Below are 26,685 nucleotides of genomic sequence, written 5' to 3' on the forward strand. Positions count from 1 at the left end.
GCATGTTAAACAAACTGTGTGTACAGTAAAACATGGGCAGGATATTGTGCCTACACTGTCCTTTTTGCTTACTTGTGTGTATGATGCTGTGCAGATGAGACTCTGCTCAGACAACATATAATGCAGGGGACTTTGTAGTTCTTTGGTGATGCCTTCACAGTCAGATACTTAGGGCTGAGTTTTCCCCAACCCTTTCAGGCAAGACTAAGACCTCAGTTGTAGCAGCCAGGGCTTGCGGTTTCCTGTTAATTGTGCATGCTGCAAACTGCAGGGAAAGTAGGAGCTGGTTCCAGTCCCAGTCAGCTAGTTAGACTAAAGTCCATTATGGCTCCGAGCTGGAGGGTGGCAAGGAGCAGTGTACCAGCACCTAGTGACCTTTCATCATGAAGGAGGGAGGCATTTAGAGTCTGAGGTGCTAATGAATCAGACTGGTGTGTGTGCCAGCGCAAGTTAGTGTTGAAAGATGTTGCTCTTTAATCAGTATGCAAAGTGCTGGCATGCACACGATCAGCAACATCACTTAAAGGCTGTTCTTCCTCTTCAAAGTACATCATGTAATTCTGTAGGAATGCACCCTCCCCTTCCTTTCACAAGACATCAGCTCCCTGCACTGATGTACTCCTGGAAATTAAGTTAAATAACTAAAGGGGCAATTGCTAAAAATCCACACACATGTGACAGAAGAATGTAAATGCCAAGTTGAGACTCAGGCACTAAGATACTATATAAAAGGATGGGTTGATGGTTTAGGGTGACCTAAGGGAGTATTAATAATGGGATGAAGCTGAGTAAAGATAAATTCAGGTTAAATATCACTAAAATACTTATAACACTGAGACTGTGGACTGATCTCCCAAGAGGTAGTGTACACACATTTAAAGCTAGACTGCATAAAGCAGTGAATACTAATTCTGCTGTGGATGGGAGGTGAATTACATGGCCAACTACAATAAGATATCGGATCTAATGATTCTGATTCTGCATTTAACCCCACTTTGTACCTTGTCTTTTGGTAGAGCCAGCCCTCTTCCCTTTCTATGCTGGATTTGCTACATGTGGCTCGTGACATTGCATGTGGCTGTCAGTATTTGGAAGAAAACCACTTCATTCACAGGTAAGGTCATTTGCTATTGAGGACTCTTTACTGCTGCCCTTTGTATGTATAAATGTATATTGTATTGTATTATAGTATATTGGCTAGCATGTGTAAGTAATTCTGTGGTGAATATATTTGTGTATCACTGTCCTCTAGTGGCCAGATGTTTTCTGATGAGCCAAAAGCCTGACTAATAGTAATTATGCACAGGGACTCTACTGCATCTCGAGTGAGGAAGGCCTGTAGTCATGATGCCAAAGAACTTGAGCTCTCTCCTCAGTGGCACAGCATGCATTCAGTTTATTTATGCATCTTGCCAGAGGGGTTGGAATTAGACTTCCAGCAGTGAATTTATTGTACTATTCATTAGGCACCAATAGCTGAGTTAGTCATTGCCTGGTTCCTGTGTATGCGTTGAGAGCTATATTAAGAATTGACCCATAGTGTTCTTCATGGCAAGGCCCACCACAATAGTCAAATAAGGATACACAAAATATTGGGCAAAATAATGCAGATCTCTCCCACATTCTTCACACCTTCCTAGATAGCAGCTTTTCATTATCTTCAACAGTTTTAGTTTTCAGGAAATTGAGAGGTTTGTAGCATCCAGCATGGTTAAGTATAGCCACATTTGTGGTCCTTCTCTCTGCAAAGTCAGAGGTGGTAATGGATACAGAGACAATCAGTGTTCTTCCTTTAGCTGTTCTCTATCTCTCCCCAATATAGTGACCAGTCATTGGAGTCACATGGAGCAGAATTGCATTGCTTTGCAGGGGATCTGCAAACTTGTTCCTGTCACATTTTACTGTCATTCACTCCTCGGAGGTCATTTTGCCAGGCCTGTGCTTTTGGTTTTCATTCTAGTAGGAAGGGAACCAAGACACATGGGTATATCCTAAGATTCTGGGTGATGGTTCAGCCCCAAGATGGGTGAGAGTTTAAGGCAAGAGCATGGGCTCAGGATTTGGTTCAGGAGTCTGTTTAGTTTCTGATATGCAGGTTTGACCATTTTCCTTGTAGCACTGACCATTCTGCCTGCCTCTGGCATAGATGTGACAAAGATGTACTAGGCACAGGGGCAGCAGTCATGATTGAGACAGTGCGTGCTGCTGGAAAACATGAGTTATCCGATTCAGATTTTTACTGGCGACTTTCTAGAGTCTCCGCAGCACTTGCGAAGAAAGGATTTTGGCAGGAGGCCCCGCCATACTGATTTATCCATGCATGACAATAAAAAGCATTAAAGAATGATTACGAATAGCAAATGGAATGTATACCATCAAAAGATTTCTACTGACACAATGGGATGCAGCTTGTTGTCCGCAGATAATGACTTCCCTGGGATTTGAGGGGTTTCAGCCCCTGAGGAAAGCAGGCTGCCATTTCCTTTCGCTTTTGCAAAACTGTTGAAAGGTGAAATTATTTTTTCTCTTTTCTCTCTCCTTCTCTCTCACACAGGGACATTGCTGCCAGGAACTGTCTCCTTACTTGTCAAGGGCCTGGGAGAGTAGCTAAAATTGGAGACTTTGGAATGGCCCGGGACATATACAGGTAAAAGACATCAGTTTAGAGTATCACTAGGCAGAAATTTACCAGAAGAGAGGATTATATACCTAGTTAAGTGTCTGCTCTATGTAACCCCAGGAAAGAGATATTTCTGAAATCCTTCCCATGTGACTCCCTTTCTCATGCTACTGTTTGCTTTCAGGCTGTGTAGATCAACAGGCCTCTCACTGTTTCCTCACAGCCATGTCCTGGGAAGAGTTTTCCACATGGCCAGAGAATACTTCCCCCTTCGGATTCCATCCCCAGCTCTTTTCCTCTCACTTTCTGAGCACTAAGTGGCATAAGTCACTGATATGCCCTTTTGTTCTATGGCTCCAAATCACTTTTAGTTTAATCTCCCTGCTCCTTGGTGTTGACCCTATTCCCTTCTATTTTTTTTTATTGTAAGTAAATCTCCTCAGTTGACGCATATAGAGGAGGAAAGATCAGGAGACTGTAATTACCCAAACTGGAATTTAGCCAGGCCTCTAGGGTTAATGACTCTGCGCTTACAAGACGTGCCAGGAAATCTTTAATGATCACAAGTGGTCAGGACCTCCGTTTACTTTTCATCTGCAACTCAGCACCCCTTAACACTGTACTGGAGATTTGGGTCACTGCTGTCTCAGTGGGAAGAAAGCTACTTACTGAATCACCAACACAGTTTCTTGCTATACCTTGGGTTTTTCTGTTAAGGGGTCACCCATACAAGTACTGAGGAGGTCAGACCCTGCTTAGCTTGGGCTCTGAGCAGACTGCAGCCTGAAGTGATGCATTCCTAATAGACTTCATATGCACTCTGGCTTTTCTCACCTACCATGCTAAGAATGCTGCCTGTAGTATTCTCATAGACACACAAAATGTAAGGCCAGAAGGGACCATGATGTCCCACTTCCTTCACATCTGAGGCCACAGAACCTCACCCTCCCTGTACTAGACCCCTAATGAGTTACTGATGTCCTTAACTCATCGTTTAAAGCTGGGTGAGGGGTGAGGACAGGACGGATTTGCTGGGCCACTGGGCAAGGTGTGAGGAGTGCTCTTTGCTCCCAGAAAGACCTGAGCCTCAAGAGGAAGAGCCAGGCTGAGGACCGGCAGTCCTCAGGGCCACCCAAAGTGTGTCCACCCCAGAGCTCTCAAGAGTTGCCCAAAGTGCACCGCCTGGCTCTCTGGCAGCAATGTGAAGGACAGCAATGCAGGGCTCCCCTTTGGCAGGTCTGGTTTAAAGAATCCAAGTTACAGAGACTCTTCCATTTACACTAGCTTAAACCTGGAAGGGTACGTCTAGACTACACGCTTTTGTCGACAGAAGTTTTGTTGACAGATACTGTCGACAAAGCTTCTGTCGACAAAGAGCATCTAGACTACAGCCAGTTCTGTCGACAAAGCAAGCTGCTTTGTCGACAAAACCCTGTAGTCTAGACACAACCTAAGTGACCTAGGTCCCATGCTGCAGAGGAAGGCAAACATTTCTCAGGATCTCTGCCAGTCTCACTTGGCAGACTTGTTTCTGATGGTTGAGTTGATTTGTTTGTTACAGGTTTTTATTATTTTTTAAGGGGTGCTTACCTGGATGTGGGTATCAATGCTGTGACATGTCATTCCTGGCACAGTGAGAGAGCTTTTCCAAAGAGGAAGGTTTTGCTTTAAGACTCGTGAATAATTCCATTGATTTCACTGAGACCCACCCGTAGGATTACTCATGGGTTGCAGGATCAGGCAAAGTCAGAGAAAGTACAGAGCTGTCTGTCCCTACATGAAATGCCTGTTTAAACTGTTTCTATGAATAGAAAAAGATCTTGTCAGTATAATATCTGCCTTGCTGCTTCATTTACAAGAAAAGATCCAATTTAAGCTCTTTACTAAACAACCCAGCCTACAGGCTCCTAACTGTAATCCTTTAATTAGAGAAGTATTATATTAATGCCACTTTCTTTCTGAAACCTGGGCCGACTGTTTGCTTTGTTTTTCCTCTGCAGAGCCAGCTATTACCGAAAGGGAGGGTGTGCAATGCTTCCAATCAAGTGGATGCCACCCGAGGCCTTTATGGAAGGAATATTTACATCAAAAACTGATACGTGGTGGGCTTTTTTCTTGATCTATCAACTTCCCATTATAAAAGGAACATGTCCCCATCATTTCCCACCTCCCCCCCCAAAAATGAAGAGTTGGAGCTTTGAAAACAAGGGAGCTAGTGGAGGGGACGTGGGAGTGCATAGCCAGATTGTTGCAAAGGGAATGCTCTCACCTGGGAGCAATGGATCTGGCTTAGATGTTGTATTGGTTATGAACAGGTGATCTAGCGAGGGAGATGCCAGCTGTAAGCTACTGAAAGGAGTCTAGTCTCTTGGTAGGAGCAAATCATCTTTCAGTGGCAGGTTCAGACACAGCCAGTATCAGAGGAGCTAGTGGAAACACAACCTCAATTGCCACCGTCTCTTGGCCTGATGATGCAGCACATTGTTGGGTGTTTTCAAGTGCCAGGAGAGGGTGGAGGAGATTGAGCTGACCTGTAAATTGCTGAGTCCGCAAAAGGCTGTAAACCCCTCCGAAAGTGCAGGATCACTTGCAGGGTTTGCATCTGAGCCTAGCCCTGCTCACTCTGCTGTGGCTGACAGCCGCTAATGTCAGGAAGATGAAGGCTGGTGTTGACAGAGCAAGGGTGCTGCAGATTGGGAAAGAAAAGCTCAGGCAAAGCTGAGTCGGGAAGCCAGGAGTGCAGAAGAGTGCTTGGGGAGAGGAGGAGACTGAAGCCATCAGTACTGCTGTTCACCAGCTGCCTTCCCACAGTGTGAAGTGAGAGTACAGCCTGTTTCACAGCTGATGGGGACAGTCAAATGAATGCTGAGGAGATTGTATTTCAGTCTTCAAGTGCTACATGCTCAACCAGAGACCAAGTTGTGATGTAACCTAGGGAATATTCTAATTTTCATTCCCTGAAACATATGGTTATAGCAAGGGGTCACTTGTATCATCAATACAAGAGCAAAGTGAGAGCTGTTGCTTATTCAGGAACATAGGATTTGCCATAAAGGGTCCAGCAATGGCTAATATGCAAGTCCTCAAAAGAAGGCAAGTTCTTCCACAGCAATACACCTGTTGTATACAATTATTATGTGCTAGACACCAACTGCATATGATTATTTCCTCACCTTGCTGGATACTTGTACTCTAAATCATGACATTTAATTACCAAATCACAGTCTTGGCTTGCTTAACAACTAGGCTACGTCTACACTGGCCCCTTTTCCGGAAGGGGCATGTAAATTTCACCTATCGTAGTAGGGAAATCCGCGGGGGATTTAAATATCCCCCGCGGCATTTAAATAAAAATGTCCGCCGCTTTTTTCCGGCTTTTAAAAAAGCCGGAAAAGAGCATCTACACTGGCCCCGATCCTCCGGAAAAAGCGCCCTTTTCCGGAGGCTCTTATTCCTACTTCAAGTAGACGCTCTTTTCTGGCTTTTTTAAAAGCCGGAAAAAAGCGGCGGACATTTTTATTTAAATGCCGCGGGGGATATTTAAATCCCCCGCGGATTTCCCTACTACGATAGGTGAAATTTACATGCCCCTTCCGGAAAAGGGGCCAGTGTAGACGAGCCCCTATTGTTACTGATCCCCATAAAGTCATCCAGTACTACTTTTACATCAGCCACTTTGTCTTAGAGTTCTCCTGCATCTGGGAGTTCCACAGATTGACTGACTAAAGGGTGCACAAAGTAAATACTGGTTTAAATGGCTTTAAGTTCATATCCCCTGAATTGTGATACTATTTTGTGCCTGTGTCTTTGACCTTCCTTCTTTCTGTTTTGTGTCCAGGTCCTTTGGTGTGTTGCTGTGGGAGATATTCTCTCTTGGATACATGCCTTATCCTAGCAAAAGTAACCAGGAGGTTCTGGAGTTCGTGACAAACGGGGGAAGGATGGATCCACCCAAAAACTGCCCTGGCCCTGTGTATGAGACTAACTCATTTTGTGCATCTACACTTTGCTCTAGCCAGAAGATTTTAACTTTAGTACCATATATCTAATGAGCTTCTTAATGAAATGAAGTTCCAGAGACTTTTTCCATACTGGTTATCTGTTAGCCCTTGTAAGTTAGTCATCGGTGCCTTCTTGGGAAGTATTGACCTTTGGCTAGTATGTTTATAAAATATCCGTCAAAAGCGCTGTCTTTCAGATTAGATGAAAACTGCAAGCTCTCATCACCTGTGGCCAAAAAGATCCCTGGTGTTGCTCACAAGTAGCAAAACCTTGGCTCAGTTATGCTCTAACCTGCCTACTGAAAATTCCCTGAGTGGTTTCAGTTAAGGCTAGTTCATTTTTCTGACATGTTGCTGGATTCCCCCCACAGGTGGTGGGCAAAGCAATCCATCTCCATGGATGGCCTGCTTTTTCAAATATGCTCTAGGGGCTCAGTGCCTTGGAAAATGGGTCAAATTCTGTGGACTCTTTGGAATAAAAGGTAGCACACAGTTATCAGTAGATCACCTGCAATGCAGCATGGCTTCCAGTTTCGTTTCACAAAATGATACTTCCCTCACCAGCCAACCAGGGCAGTGTGTGACAACAGCAGGTTACTTCCTGTCTTCATTTGAATGACCCAGCTAAGGCTTTGTGGGAAAGGAATATTGTGGTTTGGAAGGAATATTTTCAAAGGATGTATGGGAGAAGAGACTCCTGGCAAGGAATCTGTGTGGGAATTCCCCCTCCACCCTTTCTTATTGGTTTGATTTTAAGTTGGAGTTGGAGCAGCTTCCCTCTCCAGAGGTGTTTTTAGCAATAACCACTTGGTTAGATCTCCTACATGGCAACGGCCTGTCTTGTTTTGTTTTGTTTAAATATACAAGCAGTGTCAATTTCATGATATGTTCTTAAGGGCAGCATTTACGAATATATTTGGCCCTTGATTTGCATGCAGGTGGATAGTGGTATGGAACCTAATGCTTGAACTCACAACAGGATGGACTTTTTAACTGGCCACGGAAGGTGACAAGCAACACTTGGGCTGTGTCTAGACTGGCCAGATTTTCCGCAAATCATCTGCTTTTGCGGAAAAACTTGCCAGCTGTCTACACTGGCCGCTTGAATTTCCGCAAGAACACTGACGATCTCCTGTAAGATTGTCAGTGTTCTTGCGGAAATACTATGCTGCTCCCGTTCAGGCAAAAGCCCTCTTGTGCAAATGATTTGCACAAGAGGGCCAGTGTAGACAGCACAGTACTGTTTTGCGCAAAAAAGCCCCGATGGCTAAAATGGCAATCGGGGCTTTTTTGCGCAAAAGCGCGTCTAGACTGGCACGGACGCTTTTCCGCAAGAAGTGCTTTTGCGGAAAAGTGTCTGTGCCAATCTAGACGCTCTTTTCCGAAAATGCTTTTAACGGAAAACTTTTCCGTTAAAAGCATTTCTGGAAAATCATGCCAGTCTAGACGTAGCCTTGGTGGGCTAGTGAGTACTGATGGTATCTATTTGGACCGTGGTGCACTGAAGTTCATTAATTACCTAGTAAATCTGCCTTTTGCTTTTCCTGCCTTTCATGATTTTCTTTCCTTCTGCTGTTGTAGGTATCGTATAATGACCCAGTGCTGGCAGCACCAGCCTGAAGACAGGCCAAACTTTGCCATAATACTGGAGAGGATTGAATACTGCACCCAGGTATTTCTTCTTCCATCTTTCAGCATGCGACAACCAGAAGGCAGCAAGCACTGTACTACTGCTGCGAGCTCCAAACACACATGTGGTGTGAGCCTGAAATCAGTGCTATGTAGCGTAGTGGAGGCAATGGCTCCTCCCTGCACTTCAGAAGGCCATGGTTCCATCTCATTGCCCAAAGAGAGGGTGATCCTCACAGCCCACGCACACACCCATAGGAGGAAGGCTGTGCACAGACAAAGCAACTCTGTGATTGCTGCTTTTACATCAAGGTATAGTTCCCCAACAAGCCAGAGGCCTGAGCGAGTCTACCAAGTTGCTGTCTAGCACTTGTACTCCTTTCTTCCCTAGCAGTGCTGCACGTGAATTGCCTGATAACAGCCCTCTTGCACCCTTAAGATGTTGCCCACTACTGAGCAGAGATGACTCTAACCCAGGGCACCAGTTCAAACAGACTTCTTGAACTGTGGAGAAATTTGAAAGCAGACCAAAATTTCTTGATTAGAGGCAAGATGGATCTGAACTGTGTGAAAGCAGGGAAAGGAAAAAGGGGATTTGTGTGCAGGGCTAGAGCAAGAGACAGGCTAACCCCAGAGGCCTAACAACGTGAGAGGGAGAATTGTAAGAGGCGTTGTCATCGCTTCGCTCTAAAAGATAAGAATGGAATGCTGACTCCAGGAACCTTGAGATAAGGTAGCATCTGAAGGGAATTGTGTGGGCAGAGAGGTTAACTGTTAGTCGTTGATGTATGTAATAGGAGAGTATATATACTTGTCTTTTACTGCGTGTACTTTGAAGATCTGTCTAAGGAAGTGGGGCCATTCCCCCCCCCCCCCCCCCCCGGTCCGTCCACAGGCTCCCTTTGCAATTGCTCGAAATAAACTGCCTCTGACTTGTTGCTTACCAAACACCGTGTGAGGACTTGTTTTCTTCCACAACTAGAACACTGGATGCAGTGATAAACTTTGGGGCAGTCTGAATCTAGATTTACATTACTTTTTTTTTAATCTTGGGCCCATCTCTAGCCTCATATGTTTCAGTGCCTCAGACGAGGCCAGTTTTGAAAAGGCACTCTAAGGTCAGACAGACAAGGGACTGCACTGGGTCTCCTATCCTCAACCTGATTTCCCTTTTTAGTATACAACTCATCAAATCTGTTCTTGTAGTCTAGTGATCTAACAAGCGAACTAGGCAAGAAACTGTTGGCTTGCAAGCTTTGGCACAGACCCACAGAAGGCCAGGAAATCTGTCATTTTACCACTCTGAGCTTCAGTTTCACCATGTATAAAATAAGGGCTAGTACTGATCCACCCACCAGAGTGTGGGGAGGTTTTAATCCATTAATGTTTGAAAGGTGCTTTTAGATCCTCAGATAGAGGTGTTTATTCCAGTAATTTTTTTGGTTGCCTATTAATACAGGTTGAATGCCATAATTACTTAGGAGCCAGTGACTCGGGTGCTTTAGAAAATGTTACCCTGCGTGCCTAAAGACTCTACCCCCTTCCACACCATATTCTTGCTACATTTTTACTGTGACTGCACAAGAGACTGTTAAACTCTGAGTTCCAATCTGTATCATTCCAACATTCTCCTTGCAGTCTCAGTTGCACACAGAAATTCTTCAGTAAATTATCCAATGTGCAGTATTTCACAATGCTGTTAATAAAGTTTGGGCTGCTCTGGAAAAAGATGCTCTACAAATACAGTGCAATTATTATAAACAGAAAACAAATGGCAACTATGACTGAATATCAGCAATGACAACGGAGTTTGAAAGAATCTCATTGTTTTCCTCTATAGGATCCTGATGTCGTCACCACCGCTTTGCCTGTGGAATATGGTCCATCCATTGAGGAGCAGGAAAAGGTTCCAATGCGCCCAGAAGACCCCAAAGCAATCCCTCCTCTGATGGTTTCCCCACACCAAAAGACAGAAGGTGATAAGCAAGCCCTGCCTCCTCCACCCCCTCCACCCTCTGCCATCTCAGCTGAAAAACCTTTGGCTAAAGTGGCAGCCCCCGAGCCTCCAGTTCCTGCGCGACCAACCCTGGAAGGGGGACACATCAACATGGCCTATGCACAATCCACCCCAGCTTCTGAGCTTCAGAAAGGCAGGGGATCCAGAAATAAGCCTACCAATCTCTGGAATCCAACATACGGCTCCTGGTTTTCAGAGAAGCCTGTTGACAAAAACAGTTCTCTGCTGGAGAAAGCAGTGTCCGAGAGGGAGAATTTGAGGCATGAAGGAAACGGTACTGTGGGGCCCGGTGTTGTGACTAATAGGCTGCCAGGCTCCTCCCTGCTCTTAGAACCATCTTCGCTAACAGCTAGTGTGAAGGAAGTGCCTCTCTTTAGGCTCCGCCACTTCCCCTGTGGCAACGTCAACTACGGATACCAACAGCAGGGCTTACCCCTGGATGTCTCTGCCCCACCTTGCGCGAGCAATTATGAGGACTCTGTCCTTAGAAACAAGAGCCACCTAGCCCATCAGGGGCCCTGAGAGCCCTCTGCACTCTTGACTCTCATTCAGTGTGGATCTTGAGCTTGGAGAATATGTCTGTGTCATCCAAGAGAGAGCAGACAGTGCTAACTTTCATTATGTGCCAACTAGCTCTAAAGTGCCACCCATTGAAGCTGTATTTTCTGATCACTTGAGAAGCTTCAACTCATCAGAGCCTGTACTACTACACAAAAAAAGGGGAGATATTAATGTTAACTGCAAGGCCCAGCTTTCGGTTGCATAAACTTATATGCATGATCATTGTTGTGTCGTGCCCTTTCCTGTGCGCTTCTTCTCAATTGTGTATGCTCCTCTTAAATGTAAGGGCAGGATTCACTGCCTGAGTGTTTCATGTTCGGGGTTTCCTTACCAAGCTGCCTGGTTGCTGTGGAATGGGATACTTGAAATCCCCTATGGAAGGCAGAGGTTTGAAATGACTTGCGAAAGTACCATTTATTCAAAATAAAAAGGATGGAACATCTCTGACTGAAGACACAAGGAACATTCCCCAAGCTGCGTTACAGCTGTAGCATTGTCTTCACAAGTCCTTGGACATTATGGTGTCATTGGCAGGACAATGAAAAGATGCCAGTCAGACTTATGGTTTGTGAGTAGGATGGGAAGTAAATTAACTGTAAAGGAAGAGACTGAAAAAAAAATGGCTTATATTTTTTGCAAAACCAAAGCCAAGGATAGTACTAGCCCTTGAAAATTCTGTGCTATAGAAAGGAACCGTTGTATTCTGTCAGAACTTTTTGTTGTTCAGTGGCATTCAGGTGGAATTTTGCAGGGTAAGAGAAGTTTAAAAGGCCTCTACAATGAGAAGTCACCAGTAAATGGAAATTAAAAGGTCTAAAATGCCCTTTGACATACCCTTTACTAACACCATAAACAGAAAGGCAGCAGACTTTGTACCCCAGCTGGATTCTAGGCAGTGTCTGCATTTGATGGGTTCATTACCCTCCTTGTTCCTTTAACAGAATTTTTGTATGCTGCACTGTTGCATTCTGTACACCTTCTGCATGAAACGTGTGATGTTACAATATACACAAAGAATTGAATTCATTTGTAAAGATTACATAAATAATTTACAATATACTGTCATGGGGCTGCTGAAGCAGTAGTGCTGCCTAATAGAAATAGGCTTATGAGAGCAGAAATAGGCTTATGAGAGCAGCACCAAAGGAATATAGAAGAGCTGGGTCTGGATCCAAACCCTTTAACTTTGGGGAAGTGGTTCAACCTCCAATTCTGGATTCACACTTTGCAGTAAATTTTCTAATGAACGAAACCAGAACCCCAGATTGAAACACCCTAAGCTTTGTTAGAAAAGGATCTAAATCTGAGGACTGTGACCAGAGACACCCATCTTTAAAATATGGGTGCAGTGAAGTTCTTATCCCTGCTCTGCCTCCCCCTACCCTTCTGGTAAATAATGCTGAAGTCTTAGTTGAGTGGTGTTGAAATTGTGCATCAAACTTTTTTTTTTTTTAATGAGGCTTATGTTAGAAGGTTTGAGATGTGAAATGTACTAATTCTGTAAGTGCTTTGGACTTCACTCATCTGCTACTGGTATGTTGCATATCATGGCTGCATGGATTTCATGTCTATAGTAGGGGACTAGAAATCAGGTCCTTCTGTTGCAAAGACAGAGGCCTCTTCCACTGGAGCTAATAGGATATTTGTGAGCTATTGGGGTAGTTAGTCTTTTTAGTGGACCAGCCACTAGAGGAATGACTTGCTTACAGACTTGCTTACAGACACTGGAACAGGGCTGACAGTCCATCTAGCTTAGAACTGTTGCATTCACTACTCTTGCTACAAGAAGACAATGTGTTCCATGGAAGAGCAATGACTGAGCTTTACTTGATACTGTCAAGACTGTGTGCACAGCAATATTATCCATATGGAAAGCTGAAATGTCTAAAGAAAATTTCAGTTCTTTCTTTCCCAAAAAGGATCCAGATTTTTTTTTTCTCAAAGCGAGTCTAAGGGAAAGCTGTATGATCTTTTATTTTCTCTCGCTCCATTCATGGCAAGAAACAGCTCTTGCAGCATGTATAGCTGAGGGCAGAACCTAGTCTGTACAGGTACATGTTCTTAAACGAGCATAGCTGAAATGTTAATAAACTATGACTATCAGTTTCAAGTATATTGATCTACAGACCTGGGGTTGTCTGACTCTGCAACTCCTCCAGTTATTGATCATTTCCAATTGCTTTGGTTAAAAGTACCATTTTTTAAAAAGATGCTCTAGAACATCAGCAAAGAAAGATGAACAGATACATGGATATTTTTTTCCCCTTTTCCCTATTTGTGGTCACAGTAAGGCGATGTACTGAGTGTTTTTATTTTGCCTCTCCCGGGGTGTGCATATAGTCTATTATTGCAGGGAAGTCACCTTATGTGTGTGTCTCACAATGAGAGCAAAAACCATTACTACTAATGTCCCACATGAACAGCATGTTTTGGTCTGTGAAAAATGGGGAACTGTAATTCACATTTGCTGACAATATTTTCTTCTATCATATTTGGAGACTCTAATGTAGCATGAGATTTTCAAAGAGGCATAAACCTCAGCCACTTGCAACAAAATTTTCCTCTTGATGTGCAAAGTGCTTTGGACTCAGACAGTGGTGTTTATAGTGGCAATGGGCTTAGGATGAGCGGAGTGGGGTCTGCTGAATCTAGGCCAGGTTTAAGACTGAAGCTGGTTTTGAGCAAGGTTTAGCATTAGATTTTGGCCCAAATGGCAGAAATCTGAGTCAGCATTTCTCATGAAATTTCCATCATCTTGCACAATCTGATCCAGGCACATCTAAAATATGGCCAGACATGAGCTCTTGTGGTTTTGGATGCAGTGCAGACATGGAGCCACAGAGGTAGGTCTGAATTCAGCTTCAAACCCACCCGAAAGACATCTCTTGGAATCCAAAGGCATTCAGAACATGTAGTTGTGGCTTATTTCTAATACAAAATGTAACTCATCTCAGCCTCTACCCACATTATGATGACTGCATCACTTGTGTAGAAGCCCATTGCAGTATCTCTCTTCTGCCCGCCCCACCCCACCTTGCTGGGTTAGTGAAAATGCTGGGCATTGCCCCTGTTCCACTACTGCAAACTAACCACTGCAGTGGAGTAATGAAAAGAAACTCTTTTCCCCTGCTGCTGCCTCTCTGCTCTGTGACTAAAATAGCGTCACGCTCCCTGTATTACACATTGCCTGTTCACCTTTAATGATAATAGGCTTGTGTAAAGGGGCTGAAAGATTCTGTGGTAATAGCTCTGCTTCACTTGGATTATCACTGCAATGCTTGGTGAAATGAGCTGCAGACATCCGTTCAGATAAGGAACTAAAAAGGCAATGTATCAAGACATGCATAACAAGTTTTTTTCTAAAGACAAGCCAAGCAGGTGGGAAAGGCAGCTGAACAGCAGCTTGGTTTGTTGCCTTAGTCTCCACATAACATTAGAACATGTTGTGAATGGGATTATAAACAGCAGCTGGAGAGTATTTACATGGTAATGCAATGATTGATGGATACTCAAGTTTGTTTGTTTTAAAGTATTTTACGTTAGAACCCACTCCCCAAAAAAGTCTATAGGATCTGAAGCCATTCAGTATTCATTAGTCAAATGCTATAGCATCAGTGTAATTCCACAGTATTTTCACGGAAGTGAATGAGGTTACTCTAGCTGTACACGAACAGAAAAAGCAAACTTGTCTTACTATATGGGGTAGAGGGTGAGTTGGCTGGAGCGAGGGAAATTGAGGGCTTGCTACAAGCAGGTTCAGTTTTAAATGCCTGACCACATGAGCTCACATGATTGGAGCATTTTGACATGTCATGTCTCCAGGAATCCCACCTGAAATACTGTACACTTTAAGCTTATTACAAACTTTTTTCCAGTACCAATATTTTAAAAGTAAACGTGTCTTTGAATAATAGTTATATAATATTCATGTAGCGAGTATTCACCCATTTTGGAACTAACCATATGTTTGGGCCTCGGTGAGTCTACTATAAAACCATCCCATTCAAATATCTTCATTTGAGTATTACACATAGTCACCTTCACGCTACAGTAAAATGGGGGCAGCAGTATAGCCTGAAATGAAAGCAGTATGATGGAAAAACAACTACACCTCTTCTCCCACAGGAACTGTTTTCCCCCACCCCATATATCTCCACGGAGTTGCAGGTTCAGACAGTTGTAAGGTGAATTACACCAGGGAAAGGATGTGGCTATGGCAGGATGACAGGAGATCATGGGTTAGGAAGTATAAGGCAATGGCTGCCATCTGAGTTTAGGTTGTTCCACTTCCTGCTCTATGGAGTCCTCCTGTGACTGTCAGGGAGTTCATGGGCAAGTTTACTTAAGGCCCTTGTTGTTTGAGGTAGCCGACTTCAGTTGACTGGTTCATTTTAAAAAAAGGTGATATGTTCGGTGTGTAATGTGGTGCGTCCAATTGTGATAGTCACTTCCCTGGCTGTGTCTGGTAAAGGTGGTGTATTGACAAAATGAGACCATAATGCATGACAGGCTTAGTCTGTTGTATACCAACAGGAGTTTAATTTTGCAAGCCTGGCCCTACAACTGACACCATCATCTTGGTAAAAACTTTGAAAAAGCATAAAATAGCCTTTTAAAGACATCACACGTTGCCTGCCCCACATTCCCCAAAAGAAAGTGTCTCAATTATCTGTAACGATGCTTCATTGGAATGTCTGTCACCGGTATAGCAGCTTATGCAACACTATGTATAAAGGAAGGGCCTATGCACTTCAGGGATATTAAAAGACATATTAATATATGGTCATTGAGTATTTTGTATGGAATAGTGTATTTGTATTGTAAACAAGTGTAGTGAACTAAAAAGCATGAATATAAATAAAATGACAAATTGACTCCAGCTCTTGGGTAATCTATTAATCTCTCCACTAATCATCTCAACAATTTGCTTGCAGGACATCAGCTTGGCTTGGCCTGTGGATGAACTGTTACCATCACTAAGCTGTGGAAGTAATTTTTATATACGACTTTTAGGTAGCAGTTGAATTAAGACCAAGTTATGTTATCTCCTTCAGGGTAGCAGCCATGGCTATTTAGCAAAGTAAGTGTGATTTAAAGTGTGTGGTGTTTCTTTTCCACAACTTTGTCTATCCTGTTGCCACTAGAAAAAGAGCTCTATTAGCTAAACAGACAAAGCTGAGTCTCCCACAGTCATACTGGAAGACCATCACAGACATGCATACTATGGTACAGTTTTTTGGCTGAAGAGCTCCTGTAGCTTTAGCAAAGGTTAACTATCATCCCATTAGTGTACAGACTAGCAAACAGAGCAAGTGACATTCCTAACTAAAAATTACAGAACCAGTATTGTTCTCAATCTTCCTGTCATCACAGGACTTTAGCCTTGACACTCCAATGCGATTAAACTATCCCAATGCTTATTTTTTATAGGACAGGAAAGGGAGGCCCTCCAACAGTGGGAACCAGGAGTCTTTGCTTTTGCACAGATGAACTATGGAACTTGAGGTAAGGAGCATTATCCTCATCAATGAAAAGAGTGGACAGATGATCTCTCTGGGCTCACTCAGGATAGGTCTACATTGCAGAGCTATTTGGGGATACTAGAAGTATCCCGAAATTGCTATTCCACGTCTATTGAAGCAGCCCATTATTTTGAAACAGATTTCATAACAACAGGTGGCTTATTCTGACATCTCGGTAACCCTTGTTCCACAAGAGTTACGGGAAATTTTGGAGTAGCGCATTATTTCAAGCGCCAAATTATGAAATAAGCTATTTCGAAATAGCATTGAAATATGATACACAATTTGCATATGTAAACTGCGTGCCTTATTTCGAGCTAAGGGTGCTGTATAGGCATACCCTTACTGAGTTAAGGCAGCTATGGAATTAAAAATCAGAAATTTCTAAGGCCTAGACTACTGCTGAGACCAGAAAGTTATTACACTACCCAAAATGAGGGAGAAAAATGAGATCAATCTTATACTTTGTTTCCCAGCTTGCAATTCTATACCACACATATGATAAACTGCATGAAGAGATAAAATCTGTTTATATATTAGAGTTGCCAAGTCTGTCCTATTTACATAATTTGTAAGAAAAAGAAAGAACAATAATTTTGCAACTTTCCCCTCCATTCCCCACAAGCAAATTATTTTTAAAAGAACAGGCTTTAGTAAATCAAAGATCAGTGAATATTATGTTAATTACAGAAAAAAAGATAGCTATAGATATAAAACATGGAAGAAACAGATGTTAGACATAGCAAGGTTCAAGGCATCTGAACATCTCTAGCTTCAAATACAAACCTATAAACAATTCATAATAAAATGTATACATTCAACATTTACAATGTTCATCTTCAGTTAAAAATATTCATAGACCAGAGTACTATATGCAGCCTTTTTAATAGTCCAAGAAAAATAGCTATAGCCATATTTAAAATACCACTGACTTTGTATAAACTTCACAAAGTCAGTCTAAAAAGAGGATGCTAAAAATGTAATTTAAAGTCTTGTATACTTGAAGGGAAATGCAACAAACTCATTCAGAAAGGTATCAAACCATTTTACTGGTTGAGCTGTGCTAAAACTTGTATACTAGCACTAAGAAAAATGTTAACACATGCTAAACATGTTATGCATTTTAGCTGTTCAAGGTGTACATGAAACAAATACTTTAAAACACTCAGTTATAAAGGCTGAGATAAACCATGTTGCATCAAAATCTAAAGGAGTGTTATGATGCTACAGCTAAAAGATAACTATGGTACTCATAGGTAATTTAGGTATTTGATAAATGTAGCAAAGAAGAAACTGCTCTGAAGGACAATGTTTGCATTGTATATATTTAGTCAAAGTAAAACCTGAAATTTTGCTTTAGATAAATACTGCACAGTACCTCCTGCAGACAATACATAATAAGGACTTAGATATTTGTAATGCAAGTACTATGTAGGGTGCCACCTTAGTTCTATATGCATTGATGCTTGTACCCTGCAGCAAAAGAACTTATTCAAACAGTGAGGGAAAGTTCCTCAGAGACATGAAAGTGCATTGTATTTTGAAAAGTGCATCTTGCATGCTGCTGTCTTTTTACAAATTCCACAGAGAAAAGTGCAAACCAGAAATACCATATTTGTGCTTTAAGTCTTTTTTGTGTTTCATTCATGCTGGTCACTGGCATAGGACTTTAGCAGCAAATTCTTCCAATTATCTTTTTCCATTGGCCCCATGTGTTTCTTTGGGATGACTATCTTTCTGAATGATAAAATACTTAATTGTTTCACAACTGATTTGAAAACAGTAATAAGCTGGAGAAATTACTATTTGCACACAGGGAAACAGACAAAGTATCTAGTAAACAGACTAATGTGAGAAAGAAGGGGGAGGGGAGATTATCTTTCACTGGACCAACTTCTGTTGGTGAGACTCAAGCTATATAGAGCTCTTCTTTAGGTCTGGAAAGATGATAAAAAGAGCTCTACATATTCAAAAGCTTGTTTCTGTCACCAACAGAAGCTGGCCCAATTAATGATATATCCTGCCATTCATCCTGGGATCAATACTGCATAGACTAATGTGACTCATTTAACAATCTCCTCTGTTATGAAAAGACAAGAATGATGTATCAGTTCATTAGTACATGGAAAAAACCTTCCAAATACTTTGAATCACAAAGCAACTTAAAAGAATGTGCTCACACATGCCCTGAGTTGGACATTATTCAAATAACACAGTCTCAAAACCAGAATGCTTTACAAGAAACTGCCAAGCCGGGACTGTGTCAAAACAGAAGAGGGGTATATAAGATTTCCACTCCTTCACATGACTCTGAGGTGGTTAGAGCCTGAAAAGATGTTGTATTATCAAAGAAAAAAAAAACAGATTAAATAGCTTAGATTAAAAAGTCAATATTCCATGCAGGTGATGGGGTTATTGTTTGTTTAACGCTTATCACTGCACTGGTACTTAATGCACAGGTTGTAAGTAAACATTTTGGTTCAACAACTGTCATCCACAAGTTTTGCTCCATTAATCCCCCGATAGGTTACTCTACTAGGCCGAACTAAGACTCCATGGTTTGTCTTACAGGTGAAGTAGCGCTTGTCACCCACAGATCCATCATTCTTTCCCTTTGCACTTCTGAGTTCAAGTCCAAGCCATATCCCTGGTGCAAAGTCAGTAGGGCCAATGTATCTAATTGTGCCCATCTCATTAGAGCTGGTTAGCAGGACCTGAGAACCCTCATGTAGTTTCACAGGTCCCTCTGTGTTAGTCGTAGTGGTATTGCTCCAACTACGCCGCAGTGCCGAGCTTTTAGATCTAGTCAGAGGGAAAAAAAGGCTTCTTTCAGTGAGCACGTAAGGGAATTTTTTTCGTATGATTCTCATATGCGCAGACACATTGTTTTTTAAAGGAATTTTAGCTTACCTTTTCATAGATTGCTTCACATTTCATGTCAGGAATGCAAGTTAATTTACAAAGAGAGAGCATACCATCAAATAAGGAAAATCTGTTTCCCTTCCACTTACCCAATGTTAAGCTCAACATTTTCTTCATAGTAGACAATGGTATCACTAACAGATGGAGCAGCACAAACTAACTGCTGTGCTTATGAACAGGTTGGTCAAGTCAAATTGTGACACAGCAAGGCCAGCCAGTATTAATGGGTCACAAAATTGTGTTATAACCAAAACACACGTTGAGATAGAAAGTGCTGAACTTAACGCGTATAGTATTAAATTGTGTAAAACACCATGAATATTTGGAATAATGAATGAATTACTGGAACACAATATAAATTCTCCATTGAATCCACTGAAGTACCCTACCTGAAGAGAATTCTCCTAAAGGGGTGAGATGTCCAGAAATCTATGTTTCAACAAAAGCTATGTGATCAAATGCGCAAAATGACAGCCTACTCCGTATTTATTCCTCTACATGCTAAATGGATAATTTTCATTTGGGTGCTAGGCAGACCCATCCAATGAAAGATAATAAAATCCAATGCATAATCTAGGTGTCAATCTATTTATAAAGCCAAAAAGAAAACAGATTCCACATTTAAAAAAAAAAAAAAGAAATTGCTTCAAATATACCACATTAATCTACAGTGACAAGTTAAGTAAAAGGCAGCCGGGGAAAGAGGACAGAAATGCAATTTTTTCCATGTTCAGCGTATTTCTTTTAAGCTATAGTTTGGCATTGGAAAAACAGTTTCATTCTCCCTTCTGTTTTGGTGACAAGATCCAAGGACATGCACAAGCAGTTCACTTTTACCCAGGCTGATCTTATAGTCCTTCTCGCTCAGCCAGAACTCAATGGGAGTTTTGTCTGAGTAAAGACTGCAAGAACATAGTTACAAGCTGGGGACCAACCGGTTAAGTAGTAGTTCTGCAGAAAAGGACCTGGGGGTTACAGTGGATGAGAAGCTAGATATGAGTCAACAGTGTGCCCTTGTAGCCAAGAAGGCTAATGGCATATTAGGTTGCATTAAGAGGAGCATTGCCAGCAGATCCAGAGATGTCATTATTCCCCTTTATTCGGCTTTGGTGAGGCCGCATCTGGAGTATTGTGTCCAGTTCTGGGCCCCCCACTACAGAAAGGATATGGACGCATTGGAGAGGGTCCAGCAGAGGGCAACCAAAATGATTAGGGGGCTGGAACATATGACTTATGAGGAGAGGCTGAGGGACTTGGGTCTGTTTAGTCTGCAGAAGCGAAGAGAGAGGGGGAATTTGATAGCAGCTTTCAACTTCCTGAAAGGAGGCTGCAAAGAGGATGGAGAGAGGCTGTTCTCAGTAGTGACAGATGGCAGAACAAGGAGCAATGGTCTCAAGTTGTGGTGAGAGAGGTCCAGGTTGGATATTAGGAAAAACTATTTCACTAGGAGGGTGGTGAAGCACTGGAATGGGTTAACTAGGGAAGTAGTGGAGTCTCCATCCCTAGAGGTGTTTAAGTCTCGGCTTGACAAAGCCCTGGCCGGGTTGATTTAGTTGGAATTGGTCCTGCCTAGAGCAGGGGGCTGGACTTGATGACCTTCTGAGGTCTCTTCCAGTTCTATGATTCTATGAACAAGTCCTGGGCACGAATGGAAATTACACATGTGAATCAAAAGGAACCTGCCTGTAAAGAAAAAGCTGTTCTGGGCTTTCTCCCAGTGATTCTGAACTATAGCTGACCAGTTTTGCACAGTAAATAAATACTCACTTGACAAAGGAGTTTCTCCTGCTTATCTCCTTCTGTGAAGATGCAGAGGTGGTACTTAAACTTCGTCTAAAACCTAAACAAGAAAGCGAATAAATAAAGTGACTACATTGTTGGATTTAAAAATAAAACTTGCACAGCCACTTGATTTGCTCCTATCTCATTTGCTAAGCACCTTGCCTGCCATATCTTGACTATACCTGCTCAGGAAATGGTAATTATTTTGTTGTAAAATAATCTATAAAGACAATAAATATTCAATAATTTTGAGGGGGATAAGAGTTATGTAAAGATAAATAAATCAAACTTTTGAAACAGCTTACACATAAAATTGTTTAGAAAACAGGCCAACTTTCCATAAATAATTTACTAGTTCTTTATAAAACCCAACCGGTGTGTTCATCATCCCTTATTCTGATCTCCTCACCAACCCCTTCTTTGCCTGAACCACCCTCTGGGTGTGGTTGATTGGGGGGGGGTGTTGTAGTGGATGGTAACTTTTTTGGCAAGAACTTTAATTTGCTTCAGTGAAAAGAGTACTCCAGTAACAACTGAGAGCAGGGCTGTTCATGCCAACCACTGAACTGATACATATTAGGGCAAAATTATTGGCCCAAAGAGCTTACAATATAAACAAACAATGCAGAAAAAAAGTAAAATTCACTTGTCCAAGGACACAGAAGGTCTGTGGCGATAACAGAAAAATAACTCCTGGGTCCCAGCCCAGCATCCTATCCATTGGCCCAAACTGCTTTGCATGTTACATCATAAAACTGAATGACTAAAGAGTATGCTGAGCTTTACAAAACATCTTTTTATACAGATAGTTCATAAGAATTAGTTTATTTTAAGGGCAACAAAGGGGGGAATATCCATTTATTGCAATAAGTCCAGTCTGAAACCCAGGTGTGTATAAATAGGGATCAGAGGAATTGTTCAAGGAAATACATTTTTTTATTCACTGGATTGATAGGTTATATGCTGATACAGGTGTTAGAGAGGTAACCATATTAATCTGATACCTGATGCAATTATTTCTGCAACTGAAAGAACTGATAGCACCTCAGTCGCCTAACTCCAATTACGCTTGCAGACAGTGACTGCTGGCTCCTCTGTAAAGGAGGAAGGCTGCAAGTAGCAATGCAGCTGAGTAGCTCAAAGTCTTTTTTTTGCTGTGGCCATTCAAAGAACATGTTTGTCATGACTAGAAAACTGCAATTTCTGACAGCAGAGGGGTCTATAGCAGTGGTTTCCAACATTTTTTTCTTGCAGCTCCGTGGAGAAAATTGTTGATGCTCGTGACCCAGCATAAATATATCTTTTGACTAGAGGGCAGGTGCCAGGGTGGGGCCTGTTTGAGGTGCGAGGTGAAGGCTTTGCCTGGGGGAGTGGGCTCTGGGGTGGGACAGAGATGAAGGGTTTGGGGTGCATGAGTGGATTCCAGGCTGGAAGGGGTTCAATATATGGGAGAGGGCTCTGCACTGTGACGGGGTGGGACACGGGGGGTACTGACTGTGGGTGCAGGCTATGGGGTGGGGCTGGGGATGAGGTGTTTGGGGTGCAGGAGGGTTTTCTAGGTGGGCAGGGCGGCTCAGGGTTGGGCCAGGGGATAGCTGGGGCACAGGCTTTCCTCCACGAGCTTCCGATCAGTGATGCAGTGGGATGGTAAGGCAGGCTTCCTGCCTGTCCTGGCACAGTGGATTGCAGTGCATTCTGGAAGTGGCCAGCAGCAGATCCAGTGGCCCCTGGTCCAAGATCTGGCTCCACAATCCCATTAGCCAGGTCTTGGCCAATGGGAGCTGGAGACGGGGCAGTGCCTGCAGGAGACAGGCTGCCAATGTGGCCTACACTCAGTGCTTTTTTTTTTTTGTAAAAAAAATGGTGCCAGTACTCTGCAGCAAACTTGTTGAGCTGAGGGCTGAAATGCAGTTGCGACCCCTTTAAGAGCCACAGCGATGCGCGCTGCGAGTCAGGAAAAAAAAATCGCCATGCGTCCTGAGCAGGTTTCCATCAGGAGCCACACTGCCCCAGGAAGACAGGTGCCGGTACACGTGGGGAAAATTCCATTCCTTTTCTTTGGGCTGGGAAAATAGGTGATGGTACGCCGTTCTGGGCAGTACCGTCACAAAAAAAGCACTGCCTACAACAATGGTTCTCAAACTTTTTGGACTCTGGCGCCCTTAACATGCGTAAAAATGTATGCGGAGCCCCAGCGGTCCACTGATTGTATGTGTTGTACCTATCGCTGTTTCCACTTTGTCAATCTTGCAGAGCCCTGGGGCTCAGCAGAGCACGGTTTGAGAAACACTAGCCAACAACAAACTGGATTTCTTCAAGTTACTTGCAGATAATTTGTGGCTTTCTTGGCTCTATACCTGGCTTGTTGGAGGAGTTGCTTACTGTGGACTTCCCAAGTGGCGACTGCTTTTTTTGTATTTCCTGGGCTAATGGGGATAATGCTCCAGGTCAGCCTGATTAACAGGAAACAAGCCAATGAGATAAAGGATTCAAGGATCCAAGTGTACAGGCAGGAATCTTAGATTCAATGTGCCTCTTTTTGACATCTCAATCAGAACCAAATTCACACAGAGAGGAGACTCAAATTTGGACACATAGGAGTCCCCCTGGATGCTGGGCTCCATTCCTACTTATCATGCCAAGGAGTACAACTAGGTAGGGCTGCAGCCTAGGGAGTGGGTGTGTGGTTGGGGGTTGCTTATTGGTTTGGAGGGTAAATGGCTGGGCTGGGAGGAGACTGTTTGCCTGCTTGCCAAGTACTGCTGACTTGGTGGATGCCCTGCTGGGGTGGTGTTTGTTGGTATGCTGGGTACAGGGAGGTTGAGTTGGGTGTGGCTTGTGTCTGCTTACTGCTCAGTGTCTGGATTTTTTTTTAAAAGCTCCCCTTTTGAAGTATGGCTCTGTTAGGGCATATTTATTGGAAGCGGGCAGTTCCAAATGAAAAGGGAATTGGCCTTGTTTGAGTTGTTTGTTGCCAGGCACTGTGGAGCAAAAATGGACAGAGCTCATTTTGGACTTATTTTGAAATGGGACTGGCGTCATTTTTTGGCTTTTATATTTTGTTTTTATATCTTGAGAGAGTTGGTTACTCGCCCTCACGTAGGAGCCAGCCCTGCTGCTGATCACTTCCAGGGTGCAGCACAGTCCATGATGCCAGGAGAGACAGGAAGCTGGCCTTAGCACCCCACTGATCACCTTGTCACTCTACAGCAAGGTGATCCAGACCTGTACTTTGAAAACAGGCTACCCATACAAAACCAGACCCATGTTTCATATTCTTACCTGGGAAAGATTGATTCATTTTACCTGATGAAATTTCTGTCAGGGAATCCAAGGAACCTGTTAACCTAAAGTAAGATAATAGTTAAGACTCACAAATTAAATTTTTTTAATTTCAACTTAAATAACTGGGCTATTTTGGCTAAAGCTCAGCTACAAGATTTTTCAAAAGACTTGATGTGTTATAAATTTAGGGTGGGGCTATCCACACCATCCTGGTTAAATTTTCATCCCAAATACATGGAGCTTTTAGTTGCACATAAGTCAGTAAATGCACAGTTAAGAATCCCACACAGAGGCCTTACCTCTGCCTTCAGTACATTACTACAGAAAGTCTTTTGTCAATAGCTAGTAATATAAAATGTTACTTGTGTATCTAAGGATACAGAAAAAGGTGCAGTATGTTCAAGATCAAAAGAAAACACAGAGGAGACATCTTAAGTCTTACTGGAGGCGAAATATGAAAGTTAGCCTGGGAGCATATGCAGCAACAGAAAAGGTGTTTACAGTAAACTTCCAATAATACGACACCTTTAGAACCCAGGAGGTGCCGGATTATCAGATTTGCCAGGCTATCGGAAGCAGGGGCTATGAGGGGGATGCCACCCCAGATTCCTCATAGCCCCCCCTTCCGATAGTCCGGCTCTGCCCCAGGCGTCCCTGATTCAGCCGCTGCTGGTCAGTTTCAGCAGCGGCTGAATCGGGGACGCCTGCAGCAGAGCAGCTGGAGTGCTGCCAGGTTGGTCCGTTAGCGCCGACCCTTGGCGCTGCGAGACCAACCCGGAAGCACCCCAGCTGGGGCGCTGCCGGGTTGGTCCCGTATCGCTGCCCCTCGGGGCTGCGGGACCCAACCCGGCAGCACCCCAGCTGTCCCCGATTCAGCCGCTGCTGAAACTGACCAGCGGCTGACTCCAGGAAGCCCGAGGCAGAGCTGCTCTGCCTCGGGCTTCCTGGAGTCAGCCGCTGGTCAGTTTCAGCAGTGGCTGAATCAGGACGCCTAGGGCAAAGCAGCTGGGGGGCTGCCAGGTTGGTCCCACAGTGCCGAGGAGCAGCGCTACTGGACCAACCCGGCAGCACCCCAGCTGCTCTGCCCCAGGTGTCCCCAAGTCAGCTGCTGCTGAAACTGATCAGCGGCTGACTCCAGGAAGCCCGAGGTAGAGTTGCTCTGCCCCCGGCTTCCTGGAGTGAGCCGCTGGTCAGTTTCAGCAGCAGCTGAATCCAGATGCCTGGGACAGAGCAGCTGGGGTGCTGCCGGGTTGGTCTGGTAGCGCCAACCCTTGGCGCTGCGAGACCAACCCAGCAGCGCCCCAGCTGCTCTGCCCCCGGCTTTCCCGATTCAGCTGCTGGTCAGTTTTAGCAGCGGCTGAATCGGGGAAGCTGGGGGCAGAGCAGCTCCAATGGTCCGGCTGCCCGGAGCATTTCCGGGTTCCTGATGGTGCCGGACCATCGGAGTTTGAGAGTGTGCGTGCGTGCATGCGTAGACACACACACCTAACAGCTAAATATGGTGGTGATTCCTTTGTGTGCTATAACTCAACAGTTGAAAAGGAGAAACTATGCATCACTTGTATGTTATGTTGCACCTCTCTGTGATGGCTTGCCATACTAAAAGACTGGAGGAGGAGGAAATGGAGAATAGAATGGATATATCAGAATTATGATAAACAGACTGGCATGGGGCTCATCCAAATGGTTAAATGCATACATGACTAGAGAGCACAGGGTTGACTAGTATTCCAAACCCAATGCTAGTGGCTGTGATCCAACACATGTGTGTGTGCTGGCTCCTAGTTGCAGTTTGAGCAGTAGCAGAGATCTATGCCCACCAGGAATCCACAGGCAAAATTCTTGTACTTGAATTCTGCTCGCAGCGTCAGGATTTGGCCCTAAAGACCAGGACTTTCAAAAACACAATTGAATCACCTAAATATAGAGGCAATGGGATGGAATGATTTTTTCTATGTGTGTGAGGTTGCTGAAACAGCCACATCGCATGCTTCCTGTTTATACAGCACTGGTACTGAGTCAGACGTCTATTCTTCCAACAAGCTGGTCTCAAAACTGCGGCAGGAATAACTGGTTTTCTCTTTGGCTCATCAGAACTGTTTCCCATTGGAGAAGAAGTGAAAAAAATGTATTGAGACACAGACATAAAACAGCATCATTACTCACTTCTGCACTCTGGTTGGTGGGGCAAATATGCCATATTTGGGGAGACAACTGAAATACTGGACCCCTCCAACCGAACCATCATTCTTGCCATGAGGTTTGTTCAGTTCAATGCCGCACCAAAAGCCTACAGTTGAGATTTGGAATTTCAAAATTACTTTTACTCGGGGTAACATTACAATT

The 26,685-nt window shown here is 43.6% G+C and overlaps 2 protein-coding genes across 13 annotated transcripts in view; one reads left to right on the plus strand and one right to left on the minus strand.

Annotated features, from left to right (window-relative positions):
• ALK (ALK receptor tyrosine kinase) overlaps window positions 1-11,561 on the plus strand; it is a 636,373-nt gene extending 624,812 nt beyond the window's left edge. For all 3 annotated transcript variants that reach the window (XM_025180988.2, XM_075925354.1, XM_075925355.1), the window contains 6 exons: window positions 1,017-1,114; window positions 2,555-2,647; window positions 4,621-4,722; window positions 6,459-6,593; window positions 8,203-8,293; window positions 10,091-11,561. In XM_025180988.2, the coding sequence (XP_025036773.2) occupies window positions 1,017-1,114; window positions 2,555-2,647; window positions 4,621-4,722; window positions 6,459-6,593; window positions 8,203-8,293; window positions 10,091-10,789 (1,218 nt within the window). In that variant the 3' untranslated portion in view covers window positions 10,790-11,561. The remainder of the gene's footprint in view (window positions 1-1,016; window positions 1,115-2,554; window positions 2,648-4,620; window positions 4,723-6,458; window positions 6,594-8,202; window positions 8,294-10,090) is intronic.
• Window positions 11,562-16,852: 5,291 nt separating this feature from the next.
• The window catches only part of CLIP4 (CAP-Gly domain containing linker protein family member 4), a 110,112-nt gene continuing 100,279 nt past the window's right edge, over window positions 16,853-26,685 (minus strand). For all 10 annotated transcript variants that reach the window (XM_075925360.1, XM_014569787.3, XM_025180990.2 and 7 more), the window contains 4 exons: window positions 26,506-26,629; window positions 24,337-24,401; window positions 21,040-21,112; window positions 16,853-19,152 (listed from right to left, as the gene is read on the minus strand). In XM_075925360.1, coding sequence (XP_075781475.1) covers window positions 18,831-19,152; window positions 21,040-21,112; window positions 24,337-24,401; window positions 26,506-26,629 — 584 coding nt within the window. In that variant the 3' untranslated portion in view covers window positions 16,853-18,830. The remainder of the gene's footprint in view (window positions 19,153-21,039; window positions 21,113-24,336; window positions 24,402-26,505; window positions 26,630-26,685) is intronic.

The sequence above is a fragment of the Pelodiscus sinensis genome, chromosome 3 (assembly GCF_049634645.1).
Source record: "Pelodiscus sinensis isolate JC-2024 chromosome 3, ASM4963464v1, whole genome shotgun sequence".
Lineage (NCBI taxonomy): Eukaryota > Metazoa > Chordata > Testudines > Trionychidae > Pelodiscus > Pelodiscus sinensis.